This window comes from Vidua chalybeata, chromosome 3 (assembly GCF_026979565.1).
Source record: "Vidua chalybeata isolate OUT-0048 chromosome 3, bVidCha1 merged haplotype, whole genome shotgun sequence".
NCBI lineage: Eukaryota > Metazoa > Chordata > Aves > Passeriformes > Viduidae > Vidua > Vidua chalybeata.
The window spans coordinates 55479883-55504598 of record NC_071532.1 but is presented as its reverse complement, the minus strand read 5'-3'; the positions used below and the strand labels follow the sequence as shown (position 1 = coordinate 55504598).

Genomic DNA, 24716 nt, shown 5'->3' with positions numbered 1-24716 from the left:
TAACAGTTTTTGAAAGTGTCACAAAAATAAATTGCTCCATATCTCATGCATTAACTACAGCACCTTAATGGATCTACATATTGTACCTCTTGTTGTAACAACTACTTTCAAAGAGAAAATGGAAAGAGAAATTTTAAAAAGCTACCAGCTGTTCTTTTTCCAAAGCTTTCTGGAGCAGTCTCTGCTTGGTACTGAATTCCTGGTTTAGGCTTTCCCATTTCCTCTTCATCTGTTCTTCCGATGATGGCTTCTCACCTTCTAAGACTAATTCCTCAGAGAGTACATCAGGCTTCTCACTGAATCAGAAGAAGCATAAAGGTTTAATAAACGCAGAAGTTATAACCATTTAAAGTTATAATTTTCCATTAGGAAATTCTACATTTAAATTAAGAGCTACTTTTTAAAGCTCTGACTTGTTGATTTTGGTTTTGTTCTTCTGAAAATAAGACAAAGGCTGGTTTGAACAGCAAGAAGTTCTTATCTGATGAAATAAAATGTACTTTCGAAAAAGACTGTTTGAAGTTGCAAGTACCCAAAATGAGTAAAAAAATCCCCAAACCAGACTGAATATATATGACATTGAAATGTAACCTATAAAGAGGTTTTAGTTCAAAGCATGAATTAAAATAAATATTTTATCTGACTCCTTTCTCAAAATGGCAGACATAGTTTAATGAGGGACAAGCGTATGAGTTTAGCTTTGGTAAACAGTTAATCACATTTAGAATTTTCTGTTTGGTCCTTTCTTTGTGGGAGTTTTTTTGGTTTGGTTTTTTTGTTGCTTTGTTTTTTTGGTTTTTTTTTTTTTTTTAATTTCTGTAGTACACCATCACTTGACAGAAGTAAACCTCAAACAGAAGGAGACTGGTTAAGTACTTTCTGGCATTAGAATTAAGGCTTCAAAAGGAAAAATACTTGCTAAGTGCAGGAAAAATAAAATTAAGCAATGAGTATCTCATCTGGAAAGATCTGTTACAATGGTAGGTGCCAATGTTTGAGGTAGATGTGAATCACACACCAGTGCTGGTCCATAAAGTTACAGTAACTGCTTGTCTAATGAGTCTCGCTAGTCTTTAATTTTAGTGTGATTCCTGATAATAAGAATTAAAGGGCATTTCTAAATGCTAAAGGTGATCTATTATCACAAAATAGTTTGTGTATTATCAGACCCCTGAATTATAAACCAGGACTCTAGTAGCCTAGGTGCTTTATAAAATGATAAAACAAAAATTAGAGGGCTATGAGCAGAAGAGGGATGTAAGCATAGGGATGACAAAGTACAGTCATAGAAATTTACTTTTTGAACAACACACGAAAGCATACCTTATAGACAGCCCTTCAGTAGAGCTTTGCTGTGTTAGGATCTCTCCTCCACGGCACGCTACTGATCGAAGCAGATTCTTCTGCTCTTCTAGTTCCTGTTCCAGCTCCTGTAACACAGCAAGTTACAAAAAACAGAACAAATCTCAAACAGACTGGTTTTGCCTTGGAAGGATATGTCTACCTTGTTTAACTGTCATGCCAAGTTAGCTGAGCTACTTCTGAAATGGCTTGCCTGAGCACCAAAAGTAGTCCAAAATCTCCAGCCAGGGACACAGAAAAATTGGGTACGTAAACTGGATTACTGAACTAATTAACTGATACAATGCACTTTCTGGAGCCTACCCTAGTGAGAATATCTTCAAATCATTCAACACAATATATAACGTAATATGCCTATCTTTGCTTGTATAAAGACAAAGTTATTATTTTGAGTATTATAATCTCTCCTTAGAGTAACTTAAATGGTTGATTCCATTTTATTCTGCTGATGGACAAATTTTATTCTACTGATTATGTGAACTGACCCTGGTCATCCAGGAAGCCTAGCCTGCCTGACTGTAACAGATATAAGATAGGGAACTCAGATGCATCATTACCAAAGCAGTGAGTATGAAACAGTGTAAAAATGAACATTTCAGTGGAAATATTAACATGAGTGGCTCAGCTATAGCATTAAGTGCAATCTAAAGATGGGAGTAAAAGAAACCAACAGAATACCAACTTTCTGCTGCTGCAGGGTACTCTGCTGCTGCTGTGAGCGAGTAGTTCTTGCTTGCGCCAGCCATTCTTGAACACTGGGGCTTTGTGAGGAAACAAAGTCCAGATCATTCTCCTCCTTTTCTTGTAAAGATCCCTGCTTTAAGAAAGAGACATTAAGATTTAAAAAAAATCTCCTACATTGTTAGAGAGCAGGCAGGTTCAACTCATCTAAGCAAAATCTCTCAAGTTGCTGGCTCATGTAAATTCTGAAGTGAGCAATGACTTTAGATTTCTGACTTTTACTGGTTTTTTGGTTACAAGCAAGAAAAGCATCCCTAAAAATGTAAAAATAAACATGCATAATTGCACTCAGCAGAATCAGAGACCACAGGTCAGAGACCTTGGACTGATGTGTTTCTAAAGACTGTTCTGCTTCTAAAAACCAGCCTTCACCTGTAAAGGAGGGTGCAGCTTTACCTGGCAATGCAGGGATTCAGTGGTTTGTTTTTGCCAGGTTTTTTATCTAATTAAAGCAATTTTTTTTTTTGTCGAATTGAAAAGGAGAAAATTCTGGTTGTCATTCCAGTCAATATTTATCAGTAAGTACATAACTCTACATTCAGCAGAAACACACTGGGTGAACAGCAGATGAAATATGAACAGCAGAGAAAGTAAGAGAGATCAAATCACAGACTGTTAGAACAGCACAGCAAAAGCAACAGTTCCTTCCATTCATATTTCTATCATGTTTTTCCAACATGAGTGATTAGACAGGTTTTCTGTGTAAGCAATGCAAAAAAGAGCAAATGCCTTAATAGCTCAAAAAATGTATTATCAACTTCTTAGCTTCCAAAGTCCATGTTGTCTGTAAGTTTAAGTAATTTTAGCAGCCAATGTACTCAAATATAGGTATTTTAACATGCCTGGCCTTATGTTAAACACAGATGTGTAGGCTCACCAAACCACAGACACTCTGCCTTCCAGGGGACATTTCTCAAATCAGACAAGGACCTGCATGGCAGAAGGTGGGTGCGGAAATCGTACTTGCCACACCTGGTGCTCCTGAAGCTAATAACTGAGATGGACCTCTGCCACCAGTGACCCTGGCACTTGCCACTGAAACAGCAGAGTTTTGCTAAGTAGTAGAATGTTAGGTGTAAGATTTTAATTTTGGGGGACGATGAAGAGGTGCAAAAAGAAACAAGAAGTACTTGGCGCTGGAAAGAACCAAGTACTTGGTTCTTCATAAAGCAAGGTAAAGCCCTTGCTTTATGAAATAACTTTGTTTTACTAAGGTTTCAGTTTACAGGTAAACTCTGATACTTTGTAAGAACAACTTTCTACACCAGCTGACGTAGTTGGAATGTGAGCAATGCTATTACAGAATGTCAGATTGGGCAAAGAAAACAGTATGTGAGAAGTAAAGAATATCTGAAATTATAGCTTTGGTATTACAAGTTAGGAAACAGACAATCTTTCTGTAAATTGTGGAGGGGAAAAATCTGCTTAACTTTATATACTCTAGGGACCATAGTTATTCATCTTGTAAATTTCTTTAGAGAACAGTATCTAGTTCTTTGCATTTGAGTGGGCTGGTTGATTTCAGTTACATTTTGGGTTTCTCTTTGTCTGGGAAGAGGACTGAGAAGACACAGTTTTGGAACTGTGTTTATTTAATTACAACAGTTTTGGACTATATAATTAATAGTCTCATGGTTCCTACAATAGCAAGGAGTGTAAAAGGGATTGTGGTATTTGTTGATGCAATGAGGTTTTTCAAATATGCTACTGTACATACTTTTTAGATCAAAAGTATTACTGCAGAATATGTTCTACATTGTTTTTTAAGGAGTGTGTGTTTCATTGCCCCTAAACCACAGAATAAACAGTAACAGACACAATATTTTGTGTGTTTCAAAGTGATACCTTTGAAGACAGTATAGTCCAGAACACTCCTGTTCCAGCATGTTTCTGATTAGTTTCACTACTTTTTTTTTTTTTTAATGAATAAAGAAGTTGGTATCCAAGTTACCTTTTCTGTATCACTAGTGACATTAATTAACTAAAATCAGAAGGAAATTGAAATCGTTCCAAGCAAGTTATAGAATCTCACGCTGACTCTTAAATTCATTGACAGGCAGAAATACACTTTAAGGAAAATATAGCTCAATCTTAATAATAGTCTTCCAATGCCACTTGGAAGGTTCCTTCTTTTGGGAAGAGGCTGGTCTATTACAAGGTTATCAGAACATCTGGAGACATGTAAAAATCTGAGGTTTTTTACATGCGTGAACAACAGTGCTGTTAGCTTGTAATGTTTCTCAAGGTTAATACTGGCACTGGATAGGATTTGGGACATCTGATGCTCTTGTCCTCAGTCCTCAGTGTTTGGAAAATGACATCATAGAACTTGTCATTTGAAAAAAAATTCTCAGTGACGATTAGAAGATGTTATACTGCCTGTGTCTATATTCTTACATGATCTGTAAATGAAATCAAAGAAATACTTGAAATTCATAAAGAAACTTGAGTCTTGCATTCATGTGCCATCTTAAATTATTCATATTCTAGATCTGGAAATTATTTTGTTGTTATTTTAGATTTTAGAATATCATCCAAAAATTTCTTCTAAGAAGTAAACTAAATCACATCACTGCATTTTAAAATATTTTAAAATATTTTAAAATTTAGCAAAAAACTCTGTGATGCCTTTTCACTTCACAGGTAATATATGAGAACAAAGTATAATGCACCCACATGGTGCTGGTAACTTTTCATTTGCCTAATCATGAGGTTTAATAAGCAAGAATAACATTAAAGTTACTTCATCTTAGAGGTAATAGGAACAAATACCTGGGGGATGTCTCCTTTCTTTTTTATTTCTCTATTTTTCTGAAATTATGTGAAGTTTTAAAGCTATGCAGTTGCTTTGGACTAAAAATAGTTCTTAGAACATCAAGTGACTTTTCAAGCTAACCTCTCAGTAGACTTTAATCTGCATTAGAAGCCAGAAATCTTTGAAGCTTATCATGTTTAATTTGCACAGCAAAGCCAAGAAAAGAAGTAAAAGAAAAGGGAGGGGGAGGGAGTCACAGCAGGGCAAGCAAATTCAAAACCAGTCAGTCACATTACATGGTTGGGTTTCTTGTATGTATTCGGTTCTCCACATGCTAGTTTTACCTAAAGAATGACCAAAAGCAACTGTTAAATACAATGAGTTAGTGACAATGAGTAGATCAAAGCTGCTAGGAATAGAAACCTAGGGCAAGACTGAAGTTAAATGAATTTCTGCTTATATAATGTTGTATTTGGTATAATGATGCCACTAAGTATTAGCCATAATTAAAAATTGTTCTGTTATTTAATCTGTTCATTGCGTTGTGCACACTGTAAAAAAGCACATATTTAGGATCAGTCTTTGGTTGGGGAGAGTAATCCTGCCCCAGACCATACACAATCTAAACAGACTGGAAACAGGAATAGACTATATCCAGACCAAGCTAATAATCTATCTATTTTATTATTGTCCTTTCAGTGGAGATACTGAGTTTAGGCTAGTTTTACCAAAAAGCAATGTTAACTTGAAAATTATCAACTAAAGCTTTCTAGGCAGTTCTTTATTTTGAAGCTATAATTCCATTTACTAACTAAGGATGAATAACTCAAACTGAACCAGTGCAACACTTGCACTCTTTTTCCCAGTTGCATAAAGTTGCTATGAAATCCCCAAACTCCTGCCCACCATGAAAACAGCTGGAAGGAGCCACTCACCCGAATGTTGATCTGTTTGTCATGGAGCACCCTCTGCAGCTCCAGAAGGCTGCCCTTCAGTGTCCTGAGCTTCACAGCCAGCTGCTCTGCCTCGTCCTTGGTGTGAGCCTTCCCTTCCATAAGCAAGTTCTCATTGTGCACAGACAACTCTGACAAGGCTACCACCTTCTGTTCTATTTCAACCAGCATGTTCTGCAGCAGCAAAAACAAAGACCCAAATTCATACATTTTCCAGCACTTGTGATGTTTTCGGGCAAGATGACCTGTGGCCTACCTCACCCGTGTCCAAACTATGAGAAAGTCAGATTATCATTGCTTTGCCTTCCAGTCCCATTCAGAGTTCTTTAGAACATGCTTGCAAATGTTTGTATTTGCCATTTCAGGTTGCAACCCTTTCCAAAATAAGAACTTAAAAAGTTACTTGAAACAAATAATTTGTTGTATAGGAGATGCTCTTTATTTGCATATTAAAGGTAAAGGATGACTAAGAAGCTAGACTGACATCCATTGATGAAAAGAAATGAAGCATGCAGCCAGAGTTACTTCTTTCCTCTTTCATTTACATGTAGACAAGTGCTTCCTACTTCCTCCTATGTGTTGCTCTGGCTGTGTTGATAAGCTTCTCTTGTCACTATTTGCTCTTTCTGATTGGTGCATGATGGACTTAAGGATTTCTGTATAATCCTCTTTAGTCTAAAGAGAGACTTAAAGTGACAAATCTCTGGCATGTTTATTCTCAAAAGCTACTTCTCTGACATTCCATTAACCATTCATTTATTAGAAACATTGTGCATATTTTGATCTCCCAGATTCAATGCTCAAACAAGTCTTGCTCAAAAACCTAGCCTGACATCAAATGCTTTTGTTTCCATAGCAACTGTCAAGTATGAATTTAGAAATATTTCTCCTGAAGGAATATGTGCAGAATAAGATCGGCAGTCTCTAAAAAGTGGAAAAAATATATAAAACTTACTGAATTCAGATTTTAAGAAGCAGCAAAAGAAAAATAGCATTAACTCTTCTACAAAGTTAACTTTTCTTTTTGAGTTTCCTACAGACTGTATTAAAAAAATACTACTCTGTTAAAGTTCATAGGGTTTATCTACATACAACAAAGGGCTCTCAAGGACAGGTGATGGAAGAACTCTTGAGACTAAGCAGACTGAAAATTCCAATGATGATATATTGTCGGTGAAAATTCTTCAGACTTGCATGAAATTTAACTCTCATTTAGCCTAAAATAATTGAGAGCATCATTCTTTAATAAGAAAAGCAATCTTTTGTCCATCTGTCCTTGTCTCTTTTGTAATTTTAATTATAATGAACATATAATTCTGAACTATCATTTAAAAATAGAAAACTCCCACTAATTTGAGAACCTGGATGCTATGAATGATCTAAGTCTTGTTAATAAAAGTATTTGCAAAAACTCTTATTGCAGCAACATGTCTTTTCTCAGTTGTTTTGGTATTCTGAGTTGATTAATCTTCAAGCTATAAAACCAGTAAATACTGATGATTATCCTTTATTTTTGCATGTATGTAAGGATTATTCTTGAAGAAAACACAGCACTATCCGAGTCATCACTGCTAGTGCCAGTATGTTCTTCAGCTGGAACACGACGTGTAGAAAAGTACACTGCAGGTGTTTTCATACATGTCAGGTGAGCTGCTCAACAATTTCAGCTTGAGGGGAGCAAAAACAGCAAGGGAAGCAAATACAACACCTTTAAAGCTAAACAGAACTACATCTGAAAGACGTGGAACTTCAAATCTTTCTGCAGTCAGGACATTTTGTTTTCCTACTGCTATGTTCACGTGGGCTTTCTAAAGTGCTGTTTGCAATCTCTAATGAGAAATTAAGAGCAGGCTATATTTTGTTTCACAAACTTTTAAGGAAGCTTACTGAGCATATAGAAGATGCTATAGAGCTCAGAATCTTCTCCACAAATATGCTGGCTCATTCAACACAATAATTGTCTTAATATTTTACCTGACAGTCTACCAGCTGTGCTTCCATGTCCATAGGTTCTTCGGCAGGAAGCAGAGTGGTGTCCAGCGTTGCTCGGGTACTGAGTAGCCAGTGGTCAAGCTCATCAGCTTCACAACGGTACCTCTGAAGAGCCTGCTCTTGCCGTTGTTCTTCGAGCTGCTCATTCAGTTTTTCCTAGAGGTACAAATTGCATTTTACTTTTTAGGAGAAATAAACCATAACAGTCACTTCTAAAAAGTTGTTCCTCTATTTTGCACAAATCCTATGCAGGATTTCTAGGATATATTAAGACCTATATTTTACAAAATATTATTACTTTCAATTGATGAGTGTGTTTTTCTGATGACTGAAATTCTGTTTCAGTTCAGTCACTTTATTTCTACTTTCTCCAGCAGAACTCTGCTATTACAGCTTTCTAAAGGTGAGGTCTTTTTTGCTGCTCTCCTGTGGGTTTCCCCCAGATTGACTCAGTTTGCTCAATTAGTACAGCACTGTTTGCTTAGGGAGAAAGATTCACATGAAGAAAAGGAATACACAGAGCTGAGAATGAGTTGCAGGGAAAGAAAAGCAACTTTGCCTTTTTTGGCAGCAGTCAGCTTCACTGTCTCTCAAGACAGGTACAAGAGGGGTCCTTCAAGGACCAAACAAAGTATGGGTGGGCCCCTTGGTACAGTCACACGGGTAAAGAGAAGCCTGAAGAGCCGTCTACCTTCTCTGGCCTCTCAGAGGATCCCTGAGCCATAGGGTGTGGAAGGACATTAAATTTCAATGGTTGAGGCAGCATCAACATCACAGCAACACAAATGCCCCGGTCCATCCATTAGCTCATCCATCCATTGGAAAGACAGGGAGTGATCAGCAAGTCTTGCTCACCCTTTAATTGTTCCACATGAATTTGAAAACTGGCCGAACAGCTGCAGCCAGGAGACAGCGATCAATGACACAAAGTCTAGTGAGTGGCCAGTAATGAGCCTCAACAAGTTTGCTAATGACACAAAATGGAAGGAGTGGCTGATAGGCAGAGGGCTATTCTGCCATCTAGATGGACCCTGAAAAGCTATAAAAATGAGCTGACAGGAAGAAAGCAAAGTGTGAAGCCCTGTACCTGCAGGGGAGCAACCCCACGAACCAAGTACAGGCTGGAGGCTAAGCAGATGGGAAACAGTTTGGCAGAAGAGAACTAGGGGGGGTCCTGGTGGACTCCAGATTGAACATGACCCAACAATGTGGAAAAAGAAAGCCGGTGGTGTCTGGAGTTGCTTTAGGAGTGTTCTCACCAGGATGAGGGAGGTGATCCTGCCCCTCTACTTAACACTGGTGAGTCCACACCTGGAGTACTGTGTCCAGTTCTGTGCTCCACAATACAAGAGAGATATTGAGTTCTGGAGAGAATAGAGGGCATTTTGTGAAAAAGAAAACAAATAGGATGGTCAGAGGATACTTAATTGAATCAGACAATATGAAACCTAAGCATGGTGCAAATATTATGGAACAAGGGGAAAAGATTGTATTCGATCTGGCTGGGATGGAGTTAACTTCATTGCAGTTTGTACAGTGCTTTGCAGCTGTGGTTAAATCTGTGCTGATAACACAGCAGTGTTATGGCTACTCCTGAGCACAGCATAAAGGCTTTCTATCTGCACCTCACAAAGGCCATTAGGCTGGGGGTGGGCAAAAGGCTGGGAGAGGAGATAGCCAGGACAGTGAATCTGAACTGACCAAAGGGACACTCCACACCAGATGAGATCATGCTCATCAGTAAAAGCCCAGGGAAAGGGAGGGAGGGGCATTTGTGGTTATGGTGTTCGTCTTCCCAAGAAACACATGCCAAGTTTTCCAGGAAAGTAGCTAAATATCTGCCTGCTGATTGGGTAGTAGTGAATAAGTTCCTCATTCCCTTCTTGCATGCACAGCTTTTCCTTACCCTGTTTAAGCTGTCATTATCTTGATCCATGAGTCTTTTTGTCTGCCTTCTATTTTTAACCCATCTCAGGAGAGAGGAGTGAGGGTGGATGTTTGGCTGCTGGCAGGGTCAACCTACAACACTTTGTAAGGAAATTCAGACTCAAATGTTCAGGGCAACTTCATCACATAGAGAAGTGTTTGCACAGCTTTTCTTCATGCTCAATTTCAATTAAAAAAAATAAAAGTTACTGTGAGAACAATTTAAAGAATAATGATAGTTGTTAGATGTCTTAAATAATCCAGACCTGAACAGTTCTAAAATGCTAGTTACTTGGATTAGGTCCACAGAAAGAACAATATCACCAGTTCACATCCTCACCAGCAAAATCTTTTCATTACCTCTTTTATCTTTATTTCTACATTTACTTTCCTGGGGTGCTCTGGAAGATTTTATCTGTGAAATCAGAGCTATGAAGTACACAGGTTAAATTACTTAATGTTGTCCACGTATCATATATATTTCCTAGCCAAGATTATTAGGGAATACTTGTGGTATAGTGCCAAAGTATCCTAATCACAGTTAAGAGTAATATATGACTCATGCTTTATCTTGAAATTATTAATTAGTGTTTCCTAAGTGCTACCAAGATGTTTGTTAGACCCTGTATTGGGTGAAAGCTATAAACAGCTAGATCCCCTATTCTACTTCCAAGCCTTCATTTTTAATTAAAAGTTATTTTTCTTCTGGGAAGGAAGAGCTTAGTGCAACTTTGTTATTTTAAAACTAAAAAAGATATTTGCTAATGTTCACTGTCCTAGGTGACTGGACAGAACTAAAGCAGCTGAAGCACCCTGAGACTCTCCTGTAATCCAGTGTCTTGGTTTAAAGTCCAGTGTCTTGGTTTAAAGTTAAGGTGTGGTCACTAAGCACCACACCTTAGATCCACACTGCCAATTCTCACTCTGTTTCTCTGAATCAATTGATGATGGAAAATATGAAGGCAGTAGTTACTGTGTTTCTGAATTCACTGCTGCAGTTCTTAACAGTACAGAAATAAAGCTGCCCTGCACTGTTCAAAGTAGCCAAACTGTAACCAGCTTTAGCATGATTGCATGTTCTCACCTGTATAACATATGCAGCAACATTCCTATTTGTAAGGGGCTTGTAAAAATCCCCTTAAAATTAAAAGTTTTTTGGTAAAGTTGGTAGGCAAAGAAATAAAAGGGTGCATCTTCCATGAATAAAAGTTTGCGTGTAAATCACTGGGAAGATGAGCATAGACAACAACACGAAGATTTGGAAGAGGAGCTGTTTCTTGTTTTAAGCTTTCCCTCTTGTCTTGTCTAGCAGCTTGGAGAGATGATTCCTCAAAAGTATATTGTAGACAATGTGACTTTTAATATCTGCACTTCATTTATGCACACACACAGATACACATACACACAGATACACACACACACACACAAAAACACACACACATATATATATGTGTGTGTGTGTGTATATATCTCCATATGGCTATATATAGCTAGAAGAAACTTGGAACATGTATCATATTTGTGTGTTCCAAGTTCTTTCTGGCTGCTTATCACTTAGCAATAAGATGAGGGGCTCACTAAAAAAAGAATGGTTATTTATTACCGAAAGGAATTGTGAGAAATAAGCAGAACTGAAAATGACTTTTTTTTTATGGTGACTAAAAATATTGGTGATGATTTTTCTTGTACCTCTAATAGCTGTCGTTTTCCTGATGCCTTCATTCGAATTGTGGCCATTCGCTCTGCCAAGACAGTGAGGGTGGACTGCAATGCCATTTGATCAGCACCTTCTGCATCCAGTGGTTCTGAAACAAGCTCCTGAGCCAATGATGTCTGAAGCTCACTGATTTCTTCTTGCAACATTAAAATCTCATCCATCAAAGCCTATTAAGAAATGAGAGCAGGGAATGCATTTGCTTCATTTACCAGCAAGAAGGAAGTATTTCAGGAGACATAGACTAAATAAAAAATTCAAGACAACTATCTCGGGGGAGCACCAGGAACACAGAGTAGAGCAGAGTATCACTACCAGTATGGCAGAGACAGTATTTCATAAGGACTGAGTCCTGCTTTTAGAGGCTTGAGTTAGGATCATTTATCTGGTTACTTAAATATGGATTTAATTACATATCTTGAATTTCAGACATATCACAAGGAATTATTTTGGAAATTGGAAATTTATTCTTCCAATAAATTATCTGTAGTATTCACATTCTAGTATTCACATTCTAGTATTCACATTCTAGTATTCACAATAAAGATAATGAACAAGTGAGTGAGTGTGTGTTTGTGAGAGAAAATTAGGGGCATGTTTTAGCTTCCAGCCTAAAACTTTCTAACTGCATAAAGAACATCTAGCCATAGATGTAAATATTCAGAGATTTATTCCATGGTACCATCCTTTTATAAGTATATTGAAAACTGGTTCATAGTATAAAAGTAGGAACTGATTTTGCACCATGGAATAAATTTCTGAATCTGGACAGACCACCATAGATTCAAGCTATCAGATAGAAGGCTTAGGTGATTATAACTCAGACATATGTCATATGTTACTTAATAAAATATTCTCTTATTATTCAGATCATTATTTCTTGAGACTTCCCTTGAGGGAATTTTTGTGTGCTTTTGGTTTGTTTTGTTTAACAAGGTGAAAAATTAATTTTGATCAATATACAGTGCATCAGTATTGGTTATGATCTTAGTAAATTTGTCAACATTATAAATATTCTTCAGTAATGATGTTGAAGAACAGTATGTATAGCTGTCATTGGACACAATCTTGGACAAAAGTTTTTGCTGAAAATTTCAACTGGACAAACTCTTATGATCTATTCTATTTCTTTCAAAAAGGCTCCTTATTAAAATAATCCCCATCACACCACCTTTAGAACAGCAGGAAGCCCAGAAAGGCAAGACATACAGTTAAACGAGAAGGTTTAAACAATAAATGCATATGTTTGAGGTATCCAGCCATGAAGAAGGTTACTGTGTAAAAAACAGAACAAAAGATAAGCAGGAGATGTGCACTTTCCCTCTTGTACTCACATATAATATTTTACCTGATGTTCAGCCATTTGGCTCTCTGGGCTTTTGGCTGGTTCCAGACTCTCATTTAGTTTCATTTCAGTGGTCTCCATTTTCGTGGATATAGACTGGAGTGTGTCCTGATACTTCTGTTGACGCTCAAGAGCTTCATAGAGTGTGCGCTGCTTTTCACTGATCTGAAGAAGAATGGAAGGTATAAATTCTCCTATTTAGTCTGCTTCATATGTCCCTGGGCTTAAGACACTAAAGCAAAAAAACATTGCAACAAGTTTTCAAGAGTATAAATTACAAAGCAAAACATCCATATTAGAAATATTTATTTACTTAAAATTTCATCAGTAAAGTTCTAGGTTCTGCTGCTTAAAAGAAATGGAAATTAATAAAGCAGGGAAAACCTATGCACATTCTCATGCATTATTTTAGATTTCATACACTCAAACATGGATGTGCACTATTTGCTAGACACGTAGTTCTTAATACCCCATAACAGCTACTGTACCTCTGAAAGGAATTAAAATCTATAGCATGTGATCAAGACTCTGACCATTTTCATACATCACTGAATGACTATACTGCAAAACTACACAGAAACCGGATTCTGGGCCTTCTTTTCCTACTCATTAAGCATGATTGGATATCCCTCTAGATTATGGAATACAGTCTGTCAATGTATTCTGCATTTCTGAAGCCAACTATCAACTTTAATGGCTGATTTTAACAAAAATAATATATCTCCACTAACAATTCAAGTTACCATCAGAAAACCAAAAACTGCAGAGAAGAATATTAGCTGAGCCAGTTATTTGAATTTTATTCCTTACAAGCTAGCCAACTATTTTGAAGTCTCCAAATGCAAACTTACCACATTTTTCAATGTTTCCCAAGAACGCTGCAAATCATCCAATTTGGCACTAGCAGATGATTCTAAGCCTGGTTCATAAAACTCTTGGGTGGCTGAGGTGCTGGGTTGAATTTTAGCAGCTTCTGTCTGCAACTGTTCAGCAGATAAGGCTTGGTAATAAGCAATGTCCTACAAGCATGAAGTACATTATTGCACTTTCATAAAGAAAGATACTGCATGCTATCCCCCCAATACTGCCCCCACTGCATATGTCCATTAAAATAAAGCCCACAAAGCCAAAACCACCAGGAAACCTCTTAATAACACAGCAAATCAATATTTAATAGTATCACACTGAGCATGTTTTGGACCTTTACTATGATGAGGATTTTGGACACATTTTTTTCATGTTCATATTAGCTAGGAGGTGCAGAAGGCAACTGTGGACAATCGCAAAAAGGCTGGGAGGAGAAGAGCTATAAATGGGAGTGTTGTTCCAGCACCATTACAACTACATATGGGGGAAAACCCATCACAAAAGACAGCAGCTTATGGTACTGTAGGTGGCAAATACCAACCTAATGAACACTATCACAAAGAGAGCAGCATAAGAAAAGGAATATACTGAAGGACTGGTAAATGAGGCAAGAAAGAGTATGAAGCATCAGCTTATTGTAAGCTTTCAAACAAATGGGGAGCCTCTACTAACTTGTAAAAGATATTCAGAAAAGGGACCAAAATTGTTAGGGAAATGGGAAAATGTTCAAACCACCAATGAAAATTCAGAGCAGAATTATTTCTCACCAGAAGTTCTATACTTAGTGTATGGAGATTTCTTCAACTGTTGCAGATGACAACTGAAAACATCTACAGAAAATGTAGAATTAAGGAAACAAGTATAGTACCTATACTTAGGTCAGGAAAGCAGACTTGATGACAAGGATTATTTAAAACTGAAACCATGTATGACAGTTAGCACTACATTATTTGGGAGGTGAAAAATGCTGCTTCAAAGGAGGGTGCAAAGTAGGCAGAACCAGGCTCTTCTCAGTGGTGCCCACTGACAGGAACAGAGGCAATGGGCACAAACTGAAGCACAGAAGATTCTCTCAGAATACCAGGAAATGCTTTTTTACTGTTAGGGTGAATGAGCACTGGGACAGACTGCCCAGGGAAGTTGCCGGGTCTCCATCCTTAGCGACTCTCAAAATCAACCTGAATATAGTCCTGGACAACCTGCTGTACATGGTCCAGTTTGACAAAGGGTGTTGGGCCAGAATATCTCTGGAGGTCTCTTCAACCTCAACCATTCTATGATTCTGAGACAGAATAAAAATTTAACAAAAAGTAGAAATCCATTTGGATTCAAGTGAAATGTGCTGCTTTGAGCTTTCTAACATAAGTAAAATATGCTGTTTAGTCTAGTAACTGCAGCACTAGCAAAAACTATCCTAGCTAAAGAGAAAGAATGCAAATTTCCAAGCTAAAGAAATAAGAGATAAGAAAGACTCTTCAGACCTTGAAACAGAGAGTGCAGAGTGACCCAGGAGTTCTCTCTGTACTTTCTGACAAAAACTGAGTACAAGTATAACTAGCTATAAGTGCAACGTGGAATCAGAAAAGTAAATATGCATGAACCTATTGTGAAATTCTATGAATATGTAAATTAGCTAGAGTAATAAAAAAAGATCGGGAGTTTTCAGGGACACGCATGTCCTTTAAAAAGGAAAAATCCCTTACATGCGTCCAGTGCTAAATAAACATACCGTCCCTACAAATTTTTATAAGAATTGTAAGGTCTTGATTTTTCACCGCAATTCAATTCTGTATAGATGTATAAAAATTAGGTACTAAATACGACTAATTCTGAGGTACTGGAGCTCAAAGTGTAAGAAGGATCCTAATTTGGAACAGAATGCAAATATGTTATTTAATAGCATATGTGAACAAAACCAGTCAAGCTCTGGAAGAGCACAGAAGCCAGATCAGTCTCATGAAACTGACCAAAAGTGTCCAATGAGGTACTTCTTCAAAGACAATAATTGGGAAACTTGAAAAACTTAATGATGAAATTGTTACAATGTCCAGGAGCAAGTATGGAATAGGTAACAGCTTAACACAGCACTCAGGACTGCAATTTCAGAATTTTTCACTCTGACCGCAAGTGATCTTTCCAAGTAATGGTGAAAAATTGCACCAGTGGAGGCAACTTCTCATTTTGCCTTGCCTGCAGCTACTCTCCAGCCCTTTGTCAGTCCCCTCTCAAGACCAATGCTTCTGGGAGACCTCTTAATATGGTTCTCAGAATAAAGGGTTTGTTTTCACAGAGAGGAGAAAGCAATCCCTTTCCTCATCTTTCCAACTGCTTTCTGGAGTATACAACATGGCAGCTTCTCTTTGGCAGAGCTTACACATCAGGGCAGCAGGAATCCAGATGTTCACATGAGTAAAAGATTTTGTTGCCCCTCTAAAGGCCCTAATATCCCGTGGCTGTTCTTATGAAAAGTAGCCAATGAACAGTAGTCAAGTTTTGTTGTTAGAGGTAGTGGCAAAAGGGTGTGTTTAGATTTCGTAAGATATGTAACAAGAGCTGGCGCAACCTAGATGAGTATTCTTAAGGGAAAGAATCCTTAAGTAGGCTGTGTACAAGGAGATAGAAAAGCATTTAACAGTGACCCAGTGGATAAAACTAAAATCAAAGGATCAGCAGTGGCCTACAGGGCATCGTGCCAAAACTTCAGCTTTTCCAGTTCAACTGTCCTGCATTGTGTATCAGGAAACCAAGTTTTAAAAAGCGTGTCAAATTTTAATCAATTATATCTTCGGGTAAGTGCAAGGAGATTTAGCCTCAAAGGATTCTCATTCAGTACTGCAGCACAGATGAAGTGTCTGATTTTGCTAGACATCAAAATTAACTGCATTTCAGGACTGTTAACATAATATTTTATATGCTATGAAATTCCTCAGTGTTTCCAATATTAACACCTTTATAATTCCCCCCACCCTGCTGTTTTTGGAGGAGTTTCAGAAAAAAAAACATTTTTTTAATTTATGGTAGTGCTAGAATTGTCACTTTCTTGTATTTCTGGTCTATTTTTAATCTATTTCAATAAATATCCTCATTATTTCACTAATAAGCAGTTGGCACTTGTTTTATATTTTCATTACTTGTTAGAAATGTAAATAAAGTGTGTAGATGTCTGAATTCAGACTAGCTATGTTTCACCATTAAGAGATGCTAGGAAACTGATGAAACACTATAAAGAGTTTTTCAGGATGAATTAAAAAGCAGTCTTAACATATAACATTTCCTTCCCCTATTGCCTCTTCAGAAGAGTTTTACATGTTATTCTTCACTTTCTAGAGTTCCTGCTCATATTTTTTTCTGGTAGTTTGCAGGTGATCTTCTTGTGAGTAATTAGTTCTTAACTCAGGCTATTTTTTAAAACAAAATATTTCCAAATTTATTTTGCTGATTTGCTGTAAAAATACAAACTATTTATAACTTACATTTGAGCTCCTAGTTCACTAACTTCTACGATAAGGTTTTTTAACCAACCTTCTCTCCTGAAATCTCCCTGGGCATTCATCATGACCAGCACTGGCAGTTTCATAGCTTCTTTAGTCTTAATCTTATGTGAGTGTGAACCTAAGAATTTTGTAAGCAAACCACTGCATTTTGGAATGTTCTTCCGCTGGTTGTTTAACACATGCAGTTCATTTCAACATTAACTACACTGAAGAAAACTTCAGCTCTAAGTTTTTAAGATTTTCATAACAGCATCAACTTTATCTCTCTCAAAAATATTCTACTAAATGAAAGACATAATATTTTTCAATTTTGCCCTAGTAAATCACTTATTCTAAAACTTGTATTTTGGTGTCAACTCATGGTGCAACAGCACGTTCACTGTGTTTTCCTTATTGTCTGAGTGACAGGAGCTTTTTGACTTGTTTTACATTTTCAGAGAAAAATAAAGAACTGACATTAGCTATGTTGATTAGGAAGCAAGCTGCTTTTGGTCCTTTAACTCCTTAATTAATTAATGGTGTCATAAAACTTCTATGTTGAAGTATCTAGATGCCTTTTTACTGTAAGTCACCTTCACAGGAACTTTCTGATTATCTAAAATGATACAAAAGTAGAAAAATCCTTCTTATGCATCATACAACAGTTTTTTAGTATGCCATTGATGATTTTGTCTACTCTTACTATCTTACATTAATATTTTTTCTTATGTATTGTATTTAGCAACTTCTATAGCACCATATGCATTTCTGAAATTAGCAGAAGGATTCAATTAGCATCTTGCTCAAACTTGTCTAATTTTACTCAGCAGTGCAACACAATACATTCTAACCTTCAAATCTGCAGTGGTCAATTTTGGAAGCAGTCACAAATGCTAAACCAACCAACCACAAAATCCAGAACATGATGAATTCAGTGAGAGGATGACGGCTTCTAAGGCTCACTTCTAAACTTCTAAAGCATAACATTTTATGTGTGACTTTATATGCACGATGATCAATGTGCTGGTTCAATATTTACATTTTAATCAATACTTATATACACTTGCTCCTACGAGAAGTGCAACAGCCCTCAGTTTTGATTTAAAATCTAAAATCTGTTATTACACTGATCTGCCTCACTGGCACTTAAAATAGACTGCCATGGAAATGAACAATACATGAAAAAAACCCGCATGGAAGTTAATAACTGAAATGATATTAAGTAGAAGATACCAGGCTGTGATGGCACAATGGCAATTAAACAGTAAGATAGATAGATATGGATATAATGCAATGTTTCATTATGGGGAGTACAAAATGGCATTTTTTCTCAGGATGCAAGATTCCATTGAGTACTACTGAGAAAATAAAAATTATGTTGTAAGTAGAAAACACTGGTGATATTGCGATTGTCACTTAAAATTTATTTTAAAAAATAATGGATAGCTGTAACACTGGATTTATACAATTTCAATACTTGTATCCATTTTGAACCAGAACCTGAAGGTTCAGTTTGGTAAGAGGTTAAGCCTCAGTTCCTTGGAGCTATAGCTAAACATTATTTCAGAGGATTAAATAAACCACCTGTGGAATGGAACCATGTATGTCTGAGATAAAAGCTGAATGAATGCCAAGAGAGCAGTACCTGGTTAACAGAAGCATCTGTATTAGCCACAGGTGAGGGAGAGCGACAGGCAGGTGGAGAAGAAATCTCACTGTTGGTTCCCTCCTCCCCAGACTCCTCAGTGACAGGGGAGAGCAGCGTGTGACAGCGACCAGCAGTCATCTGCCACAGGAAAAGCAACCCCAGAGCACAGGAAGAAAATCAGTTACCTCAGCTGAGGCTTGACTTAGACTGAGATCAAAACAACACATGGCCAGAATTACCACGACATTAATTAGTCATGCTTCATGCTCCTACATTTACCAGTTTAGAAATCTGTTAAATAAATAGTCTCATTTAGTTGCCATACTTCAGTAAGAAAACGCTCTCCTGTACTCTAATGGATTTTAAAAGACAATGTAGAGCAAGCAACTCAATAATAACAAATTCAGGTTTGCCTAAACATCTTCTAATACAATCTCTGCTGCATACAGAAATACTATGGAGAGCTACAGAATACTGGACTATTTGTCTCAGTATCCAGGTCCAGTTGGAACAACAAGGAAGAGACTTGAAATATAAAACCCACACAGCCCAGTATTCAAATGTAACCTCCTTCCTTCCCCAATGTTGCTATAGAGGGATAAATCCTGAAGTCTGACACTCAGACAAAAATCCCGGTAGCATCAGCAGAATGTTTGTAATGAGACCCAGTTAGAAACAAACGAAAGCAAAGTCAAACATTGTGCCCATGGCAGTACTTAGACAGCTTTCATTGCCAGTACACTTACCTGAGAATACAGCAGCATACTGTCAATTATCACATCAACATTTTAATGTGTGAAAAGCCTATACACTGCAACATCTAATGAAATAATATTTATTCTGGTTTTATTTTATTCCTGCAACTCATCAATTTCTTAGCATTTGTTCTTGCATGCTGACAGCTACAAAATAAAAAGCACAATATTTGCATATTATTGCTCACAAATTTCACGTATTTGTCTGTTAAATAACTTCAGCCTTTCTCAACAAGTCTTGAGAACCCATATAAAACAAAATACAGTAAAGGGAAGCTGCAACTTGCTTGATTTGCCACACTACAGCCATTTCAAAAGGTAGATGTGAGCTGTGGCAATTTGCTGCACAGGGGTGTTGTAATGATGCAAGAGGAAGCAGCTCAGATAATGAGTACAGTGACCAAGGCATTGCTTACCATAACCACCGAGGGATGAGTGGGATGTGCTGGGAGCAGGTCTGAATCCAGCTCCTCCATTCCCTCGGACAGCCCCTCCACTTCTGTCACTGTCAGCAGCATGGTGGCGTGTTTTGCTTTCATAGTCAACATCTTGCACTTGGAATTCAAAGAAGCAATTTGCTCCTGGTATCCTTTGATCTTCTGAGCCAGCTCCTGAGGAAACATTTTTTCCCCCTAGTGCTGATGCAGCCGGGAAAGGCCACAGGACCGGCAGCATTTCAGCTTCCGCGGCGAAGTGAAGCTGTCCCCTCCCAGCGCAGCCAATACCATGGCAGCGCCGCCGCTCTGCTGACGAGCAGGATGTCGCCAGCGGAGGGACCCGCCCGGGCGCGTCCGGCCGCGCTGCGAAACCGCGGAGCGGCGGCGGCCGCCGAAGGCTCCGTGTGCGCCGCACCGCAGAGCGCAGGGAGGGAGGGAGGGACGGACGCCTCACGTTCGCATCCTGCCTGAACCTCAGCCCACCTCTGTGAGCTGCACGCTGCAGCAAAGGGAAGCGTCTCTCCCTCTTCCTGCCCTATATCCGCCCGCCCCCGATTTAGTTCCATTTATCTGAGGCAGATGAAGCTCCTCCGCATAGTGCATGCCAGGGAAATGAGGTCATGTAGTGGACGCAACTGCAAAAAATGCCCCATTCAGCTCTCACCAGAAAGAATGAATTGTCCAAACAATAACTCACAGGGTCTAACAGGCTCAAAAGTGATAGGAACAATCAGTCACATAATAAGATTAAATGCAGACTGGATCTCTTTTTGTCACTGTTTGGATAAGCTGTATTTTAATCTCCTTTTGGTTTTGTATAAGTCTATTGAGTTAAAAGTTGAGCTGCACAGGACTTACCTTTCTTTAAAAAGAGACGGGGAAACTAGCATAAAGCAGACTATATTTTAAACTATTGGGGTTTTATGCTTAGGAAATGGTCCATTTATGTGGCCAAACACCATAATAAGCTTAAGATTTTTAGATAAGAAAGATGAAAACGAATACTCTTATGACTATTCATAAGTGGCTTGTCTTCTCCTACCATATACTGTTGCCCTGTTCAGTATCCAGTTTCAAAGCTTTCAATTAATATATTTCAAATAAAAAATGGTGGAAGCATTTCATATTTCTGCTGAAGCTATTGTTCCTGTCTCCCTAGACGCTCAGTAACAAGTTGGAGTTTTGATCTAAGAAGTGGAAACATTTGTATAAGCTTGTCTGCTAAACTGATGATTATTCGTTCAAGTATATATTTCTACTTCATTTTTATATCTGCCTTTACTTCTTCAAAACTCACAAGTTTTCAAGGAAAAATAGCAACAGGAGTTGCAAGATCTAGTAGGCACAATAATATATTATTACAATATCTTTTCAAAATAAGTGGAATACTGCTTCAGGTTGATAAATTAGAAGATTTTTTTGGTTGTATGACATTTTCAGTAAGAAAATTCTTCAAAGTTACAGTGCAGAATACTCATTGCAAGAAATACTGAGTTAGGAATTGACATCTCAAATACTGAGGATGACACTTCATTACTTGAGTTTCAATGGCACCTTGTCACCATCTGTCATGTTAGCAACAAAAGGACATCTCTTTGGTGCTCCAAAGCTTTCCTTGGAGACTAAGAAAAGTCTTGATTATAAAATATCAAGCAGAATAGTTAAAAACCAAGCTGCAATCAAATCAAGCCACAAATTTAATGGCTAGCAGCTTGAATAGGTATCTGCTCTTTGGCAAATTCCAGTCATTCACAAATGCTCATATATAAATGCTCATATAACATATCTGAGCTTCAGCAGAAAAATATTGTCATTCAGTGTACTCTATTCCCTCACCAAGTGCAATGACATTTGTGGTATTAATGCCCAATGCACTGAGTATCTAAAATGCCTCTTTCAACTGAAAACAAGGAAGAGTAAGCAAAAATGTGATTGAAAAAGAAAATTAAAAATAATAAAGCATCTTATAAAAGCAATGTCCCATGAGGTATTATATTTTCCATTAAAATAATTCTCAAGTATGGAGATACTTGCCCACATTCTTCTCTGAAATTCTAAAGAAACACAGGTCAGTAGACATGGTATCTACTTACATACATGCATATTAATACAAGATTCCCAAAAATCAAGATGTAAGTTCCTTCTACTTTCTTCTTTCCTCTTATATTAATTCTAAATATAGCTAATATAAATGTCCTCTTAAGTTTCTTTACATACCCCCTCTAACAGGGGATGTGGTAACTGATATTTTCTTAAATTAATAACACATCTAACAAACATCTTGACAGACTTGACTTTGAAATAGTCTAATAATATATGGTTCAGACAATTCACTTCATGCTATGCTTTTTCACAGGTATTTAGCAAAAAAAAACAAAACATGAGCCAAAAATACGCTTACCACCAAATTTCCCTTGCCCCTAAATGTGTAAAGCTTGCATGTATGAAGTCTCTCTGTTCTGGCTGATCCCAATATGTGCATTATCATAAAGCTGCTGTCTCCCTGCAGATGTTTAGGACCACTCCTACCAACTAAACTTGCTCAAATATACATAAAACTTCAGGCTGCCCCATTTTTAATTCCTTCCTTCCTGCAGCATTATTCCTTCCTCTAGCAATATTACCCTGAATTGCTGGTCACTCTCCTGCATTTGCTGTTCCAAAATACTTGACTAGAGAATAGTAGCATCATCAATTCAAGGCTAATAAAACAAAAAGTGCTTGTATATGCAAACTGCTCTTGAATTTATACTAAATAACAGTTGTAACAACTGGATGGAAAATGAGCAACATATGTAACATTAGGTTATATTATACACCAGGAGGGATAGCTTTAATTCAAAGGTAAAGAAATGGTGCCATCTGGTGCCAGAAGTGACACACAGTGATCCGTGGTGCATTTTCTATCCTAGGAATTACAAAACAGACAGGTGGAGGTGAAAGGGGCTCAGGAGGAGCTCTCAAGTCCGCACAGCAAGAAGGCTGCATAGAGACTATTGTGATTTATTCAAGAGCTGTCAATCCATGAGTTTGTGGGCAGGACCTGCAACTCCAGAGCACAAAAATCTTCCCCAAAAAGATTTTTAAAGAAACCTTTGGAGTGAATGGTGCAGAGTTTTCCTCCAAATGTATTGTGGGTTTCCTTTGATTCAAGTCCCTTGTTATTCTTTACAGAATGTGACTTGGATGAAAATGAGCAAGTGTTTTAGGATATACATGCATATATGTACAAGTTCTTTAGGATATACATACGTACATATGGATCACCAAACTAGTTGTGATTAACTGACCAACTGCTGAATTTTAACTTCTGAGACACTCCTCAGTCAAGTTTTAATGTCAACTGCCCCTTAATTATGCAATGCTTTTGTTTATCATAATGTTGTCTGAAGGTTAGGATATATCTAATTGAATAAACAAATGAATTGTCCACATTGTACCAATAGCAGGAGTTCCCTCTCTGGGATTAATTCTATCTGCTCAATTAGCCTTTAGGAAATCTGAAAACAACTCAGCTATCTTATGACTATTGCTTATGAAATATTGTCTGGATCAGTGAGCTGCCATTGAGCCCAATGTTTTGATGCATTTTGGGTCCCATACCTCATTACGTGAAATCTGGACCTGGAGTTCCTGGATGTTGCTGGTTGCTATTGGCTTGTCTTGGATCTCACGATGGGCGCTCTCGATCATCTGCTGCAAATGTTTCATTTCTTGCTCATATTGCTCATACTGAACCACTGCTTCCTAGAGAAGGGGAAAAAAAGATTGAGTGTCTATGTGAAAATTAATTTTCACTTAGTCTAAGCATGACAGATCTCCCTCCTGAAGTATCTGGCACTCGTATCTTGATAAGCAAAGCAGGAGTATAGTCAGGAAGACATCTATTCATAAGTATTATGAATTGCAACAATTTGAATGGTTTCATTTATTTAAATATTTTCCAAACCCACAGTCCACATAACATGATATTTTAGATTTCTGATGTAAGGTGCTGTAACTTCTGATTCCAACAAGTACCTGAACCAAACACACCTACAAGAAGATAGACTTGCTTAGTCTCATGGTTTTATTATAAAGCATTTTCATCTGCTTTTTCACTTCAGGTGTTCATTTGTGACTAAAAGAAAAGCTTAGATATTATAGAAAATACAACTGGGAAATGATTATGAAGATTGATTCAGATAATCTTCCTACCAATGTAGTATCAGTTCTTTCTATCATAAATGCATGAGCAGTTTGTCTAACCTATTTTTAAAATTTTCAGTGTGACATTGTAACCTTTCTTGTATTTAAGTATCATTTAATATCCTTAATCATCAAAAGTCTCTTCTGTTACCAAACTTGAAACTTTATAGTTGCACCCTTGCCTATGGAATGTGCTACGTATAGTCCTATCACTAAATAGCAGAAAAGAAAAGCTTATTCTCTTCTTTGGAAATACCTTTTACGTGTTTAATTATAAATCCAAAAAATCAAACAACATCTAATTTACTTGTACTTAGCAAAACTTGAAAATGCAAATTTAATAGATATTGAATGATTCCAAAATCAGAAAATAAATATATATAAACTATAAATAAAGAGAATAAAAATAATTATTTTTATACCACAGTGAATTAACTCAATAGTTTTTATGCAATCTTCAGAAGCAGCTGATGTTATAATGTTATATAAATTTTATTAATTGATTTTATATCTTATAAAATTAACCTGCATACAACTGTATATTAGCTAATCCTAACAGC

The 24716-nt window shown here is 37.3% G+C and overlaps 1 protein-coding gene across 1 annotated transcript in view; it reads right to left on the bottom strand.

Moving 5' to 3' along the window:
* The window catches only part of SYNE1 (spectrin repeat containing nuclear envelope protein 1), a 279857-nt gene that overhangs the window by 75619 nt on the left and 179522 nt on the right, over positions 1 to 24716 (bottom strand). Inside the window, exons 88-98 of the mRNA XM_053939505.1 lie at positions 23572 to 23711; positions 19948 to 20142; positions 18774 to 18914; positions 13640 to 13807; positions 12792 to 12953; positions 11419 to 11613; positions 7786 to 7959; positions 5794 to 5985; positions 2045 to 2179; positions 1324 to 1430; positions 146 to 296 (exon numbers count right to left, since the gene is read on the bottom strand). Of these exons, the coding sequence (XP_053795480.1) occupies positions 146 to 296; positions 1324 to 1430; positions 2045 to 2179; positions 5794 to 5985; positions 7786 to 7959; positions 11419 to 11613; positions 12792 to 12953; positions 13640 to 13807; positions 18774 to 18914; positions 19948 to 20142; positions 23572 to 23711 (1760 nt within the window). The remainder of the gene's footprint in view (positions 1 to 145; positions 297 to 1323; positions 1431 to 2044; positions 2180 to 5793; positions 5986 to 7785; positions 7960 to 11418; positions 11614 to 12791; positions 12954 to 13639; positions 13808 to 18773; positions 18915 to 19947; positions 20143 to 23571; positions 23712 to 24716) is intronic.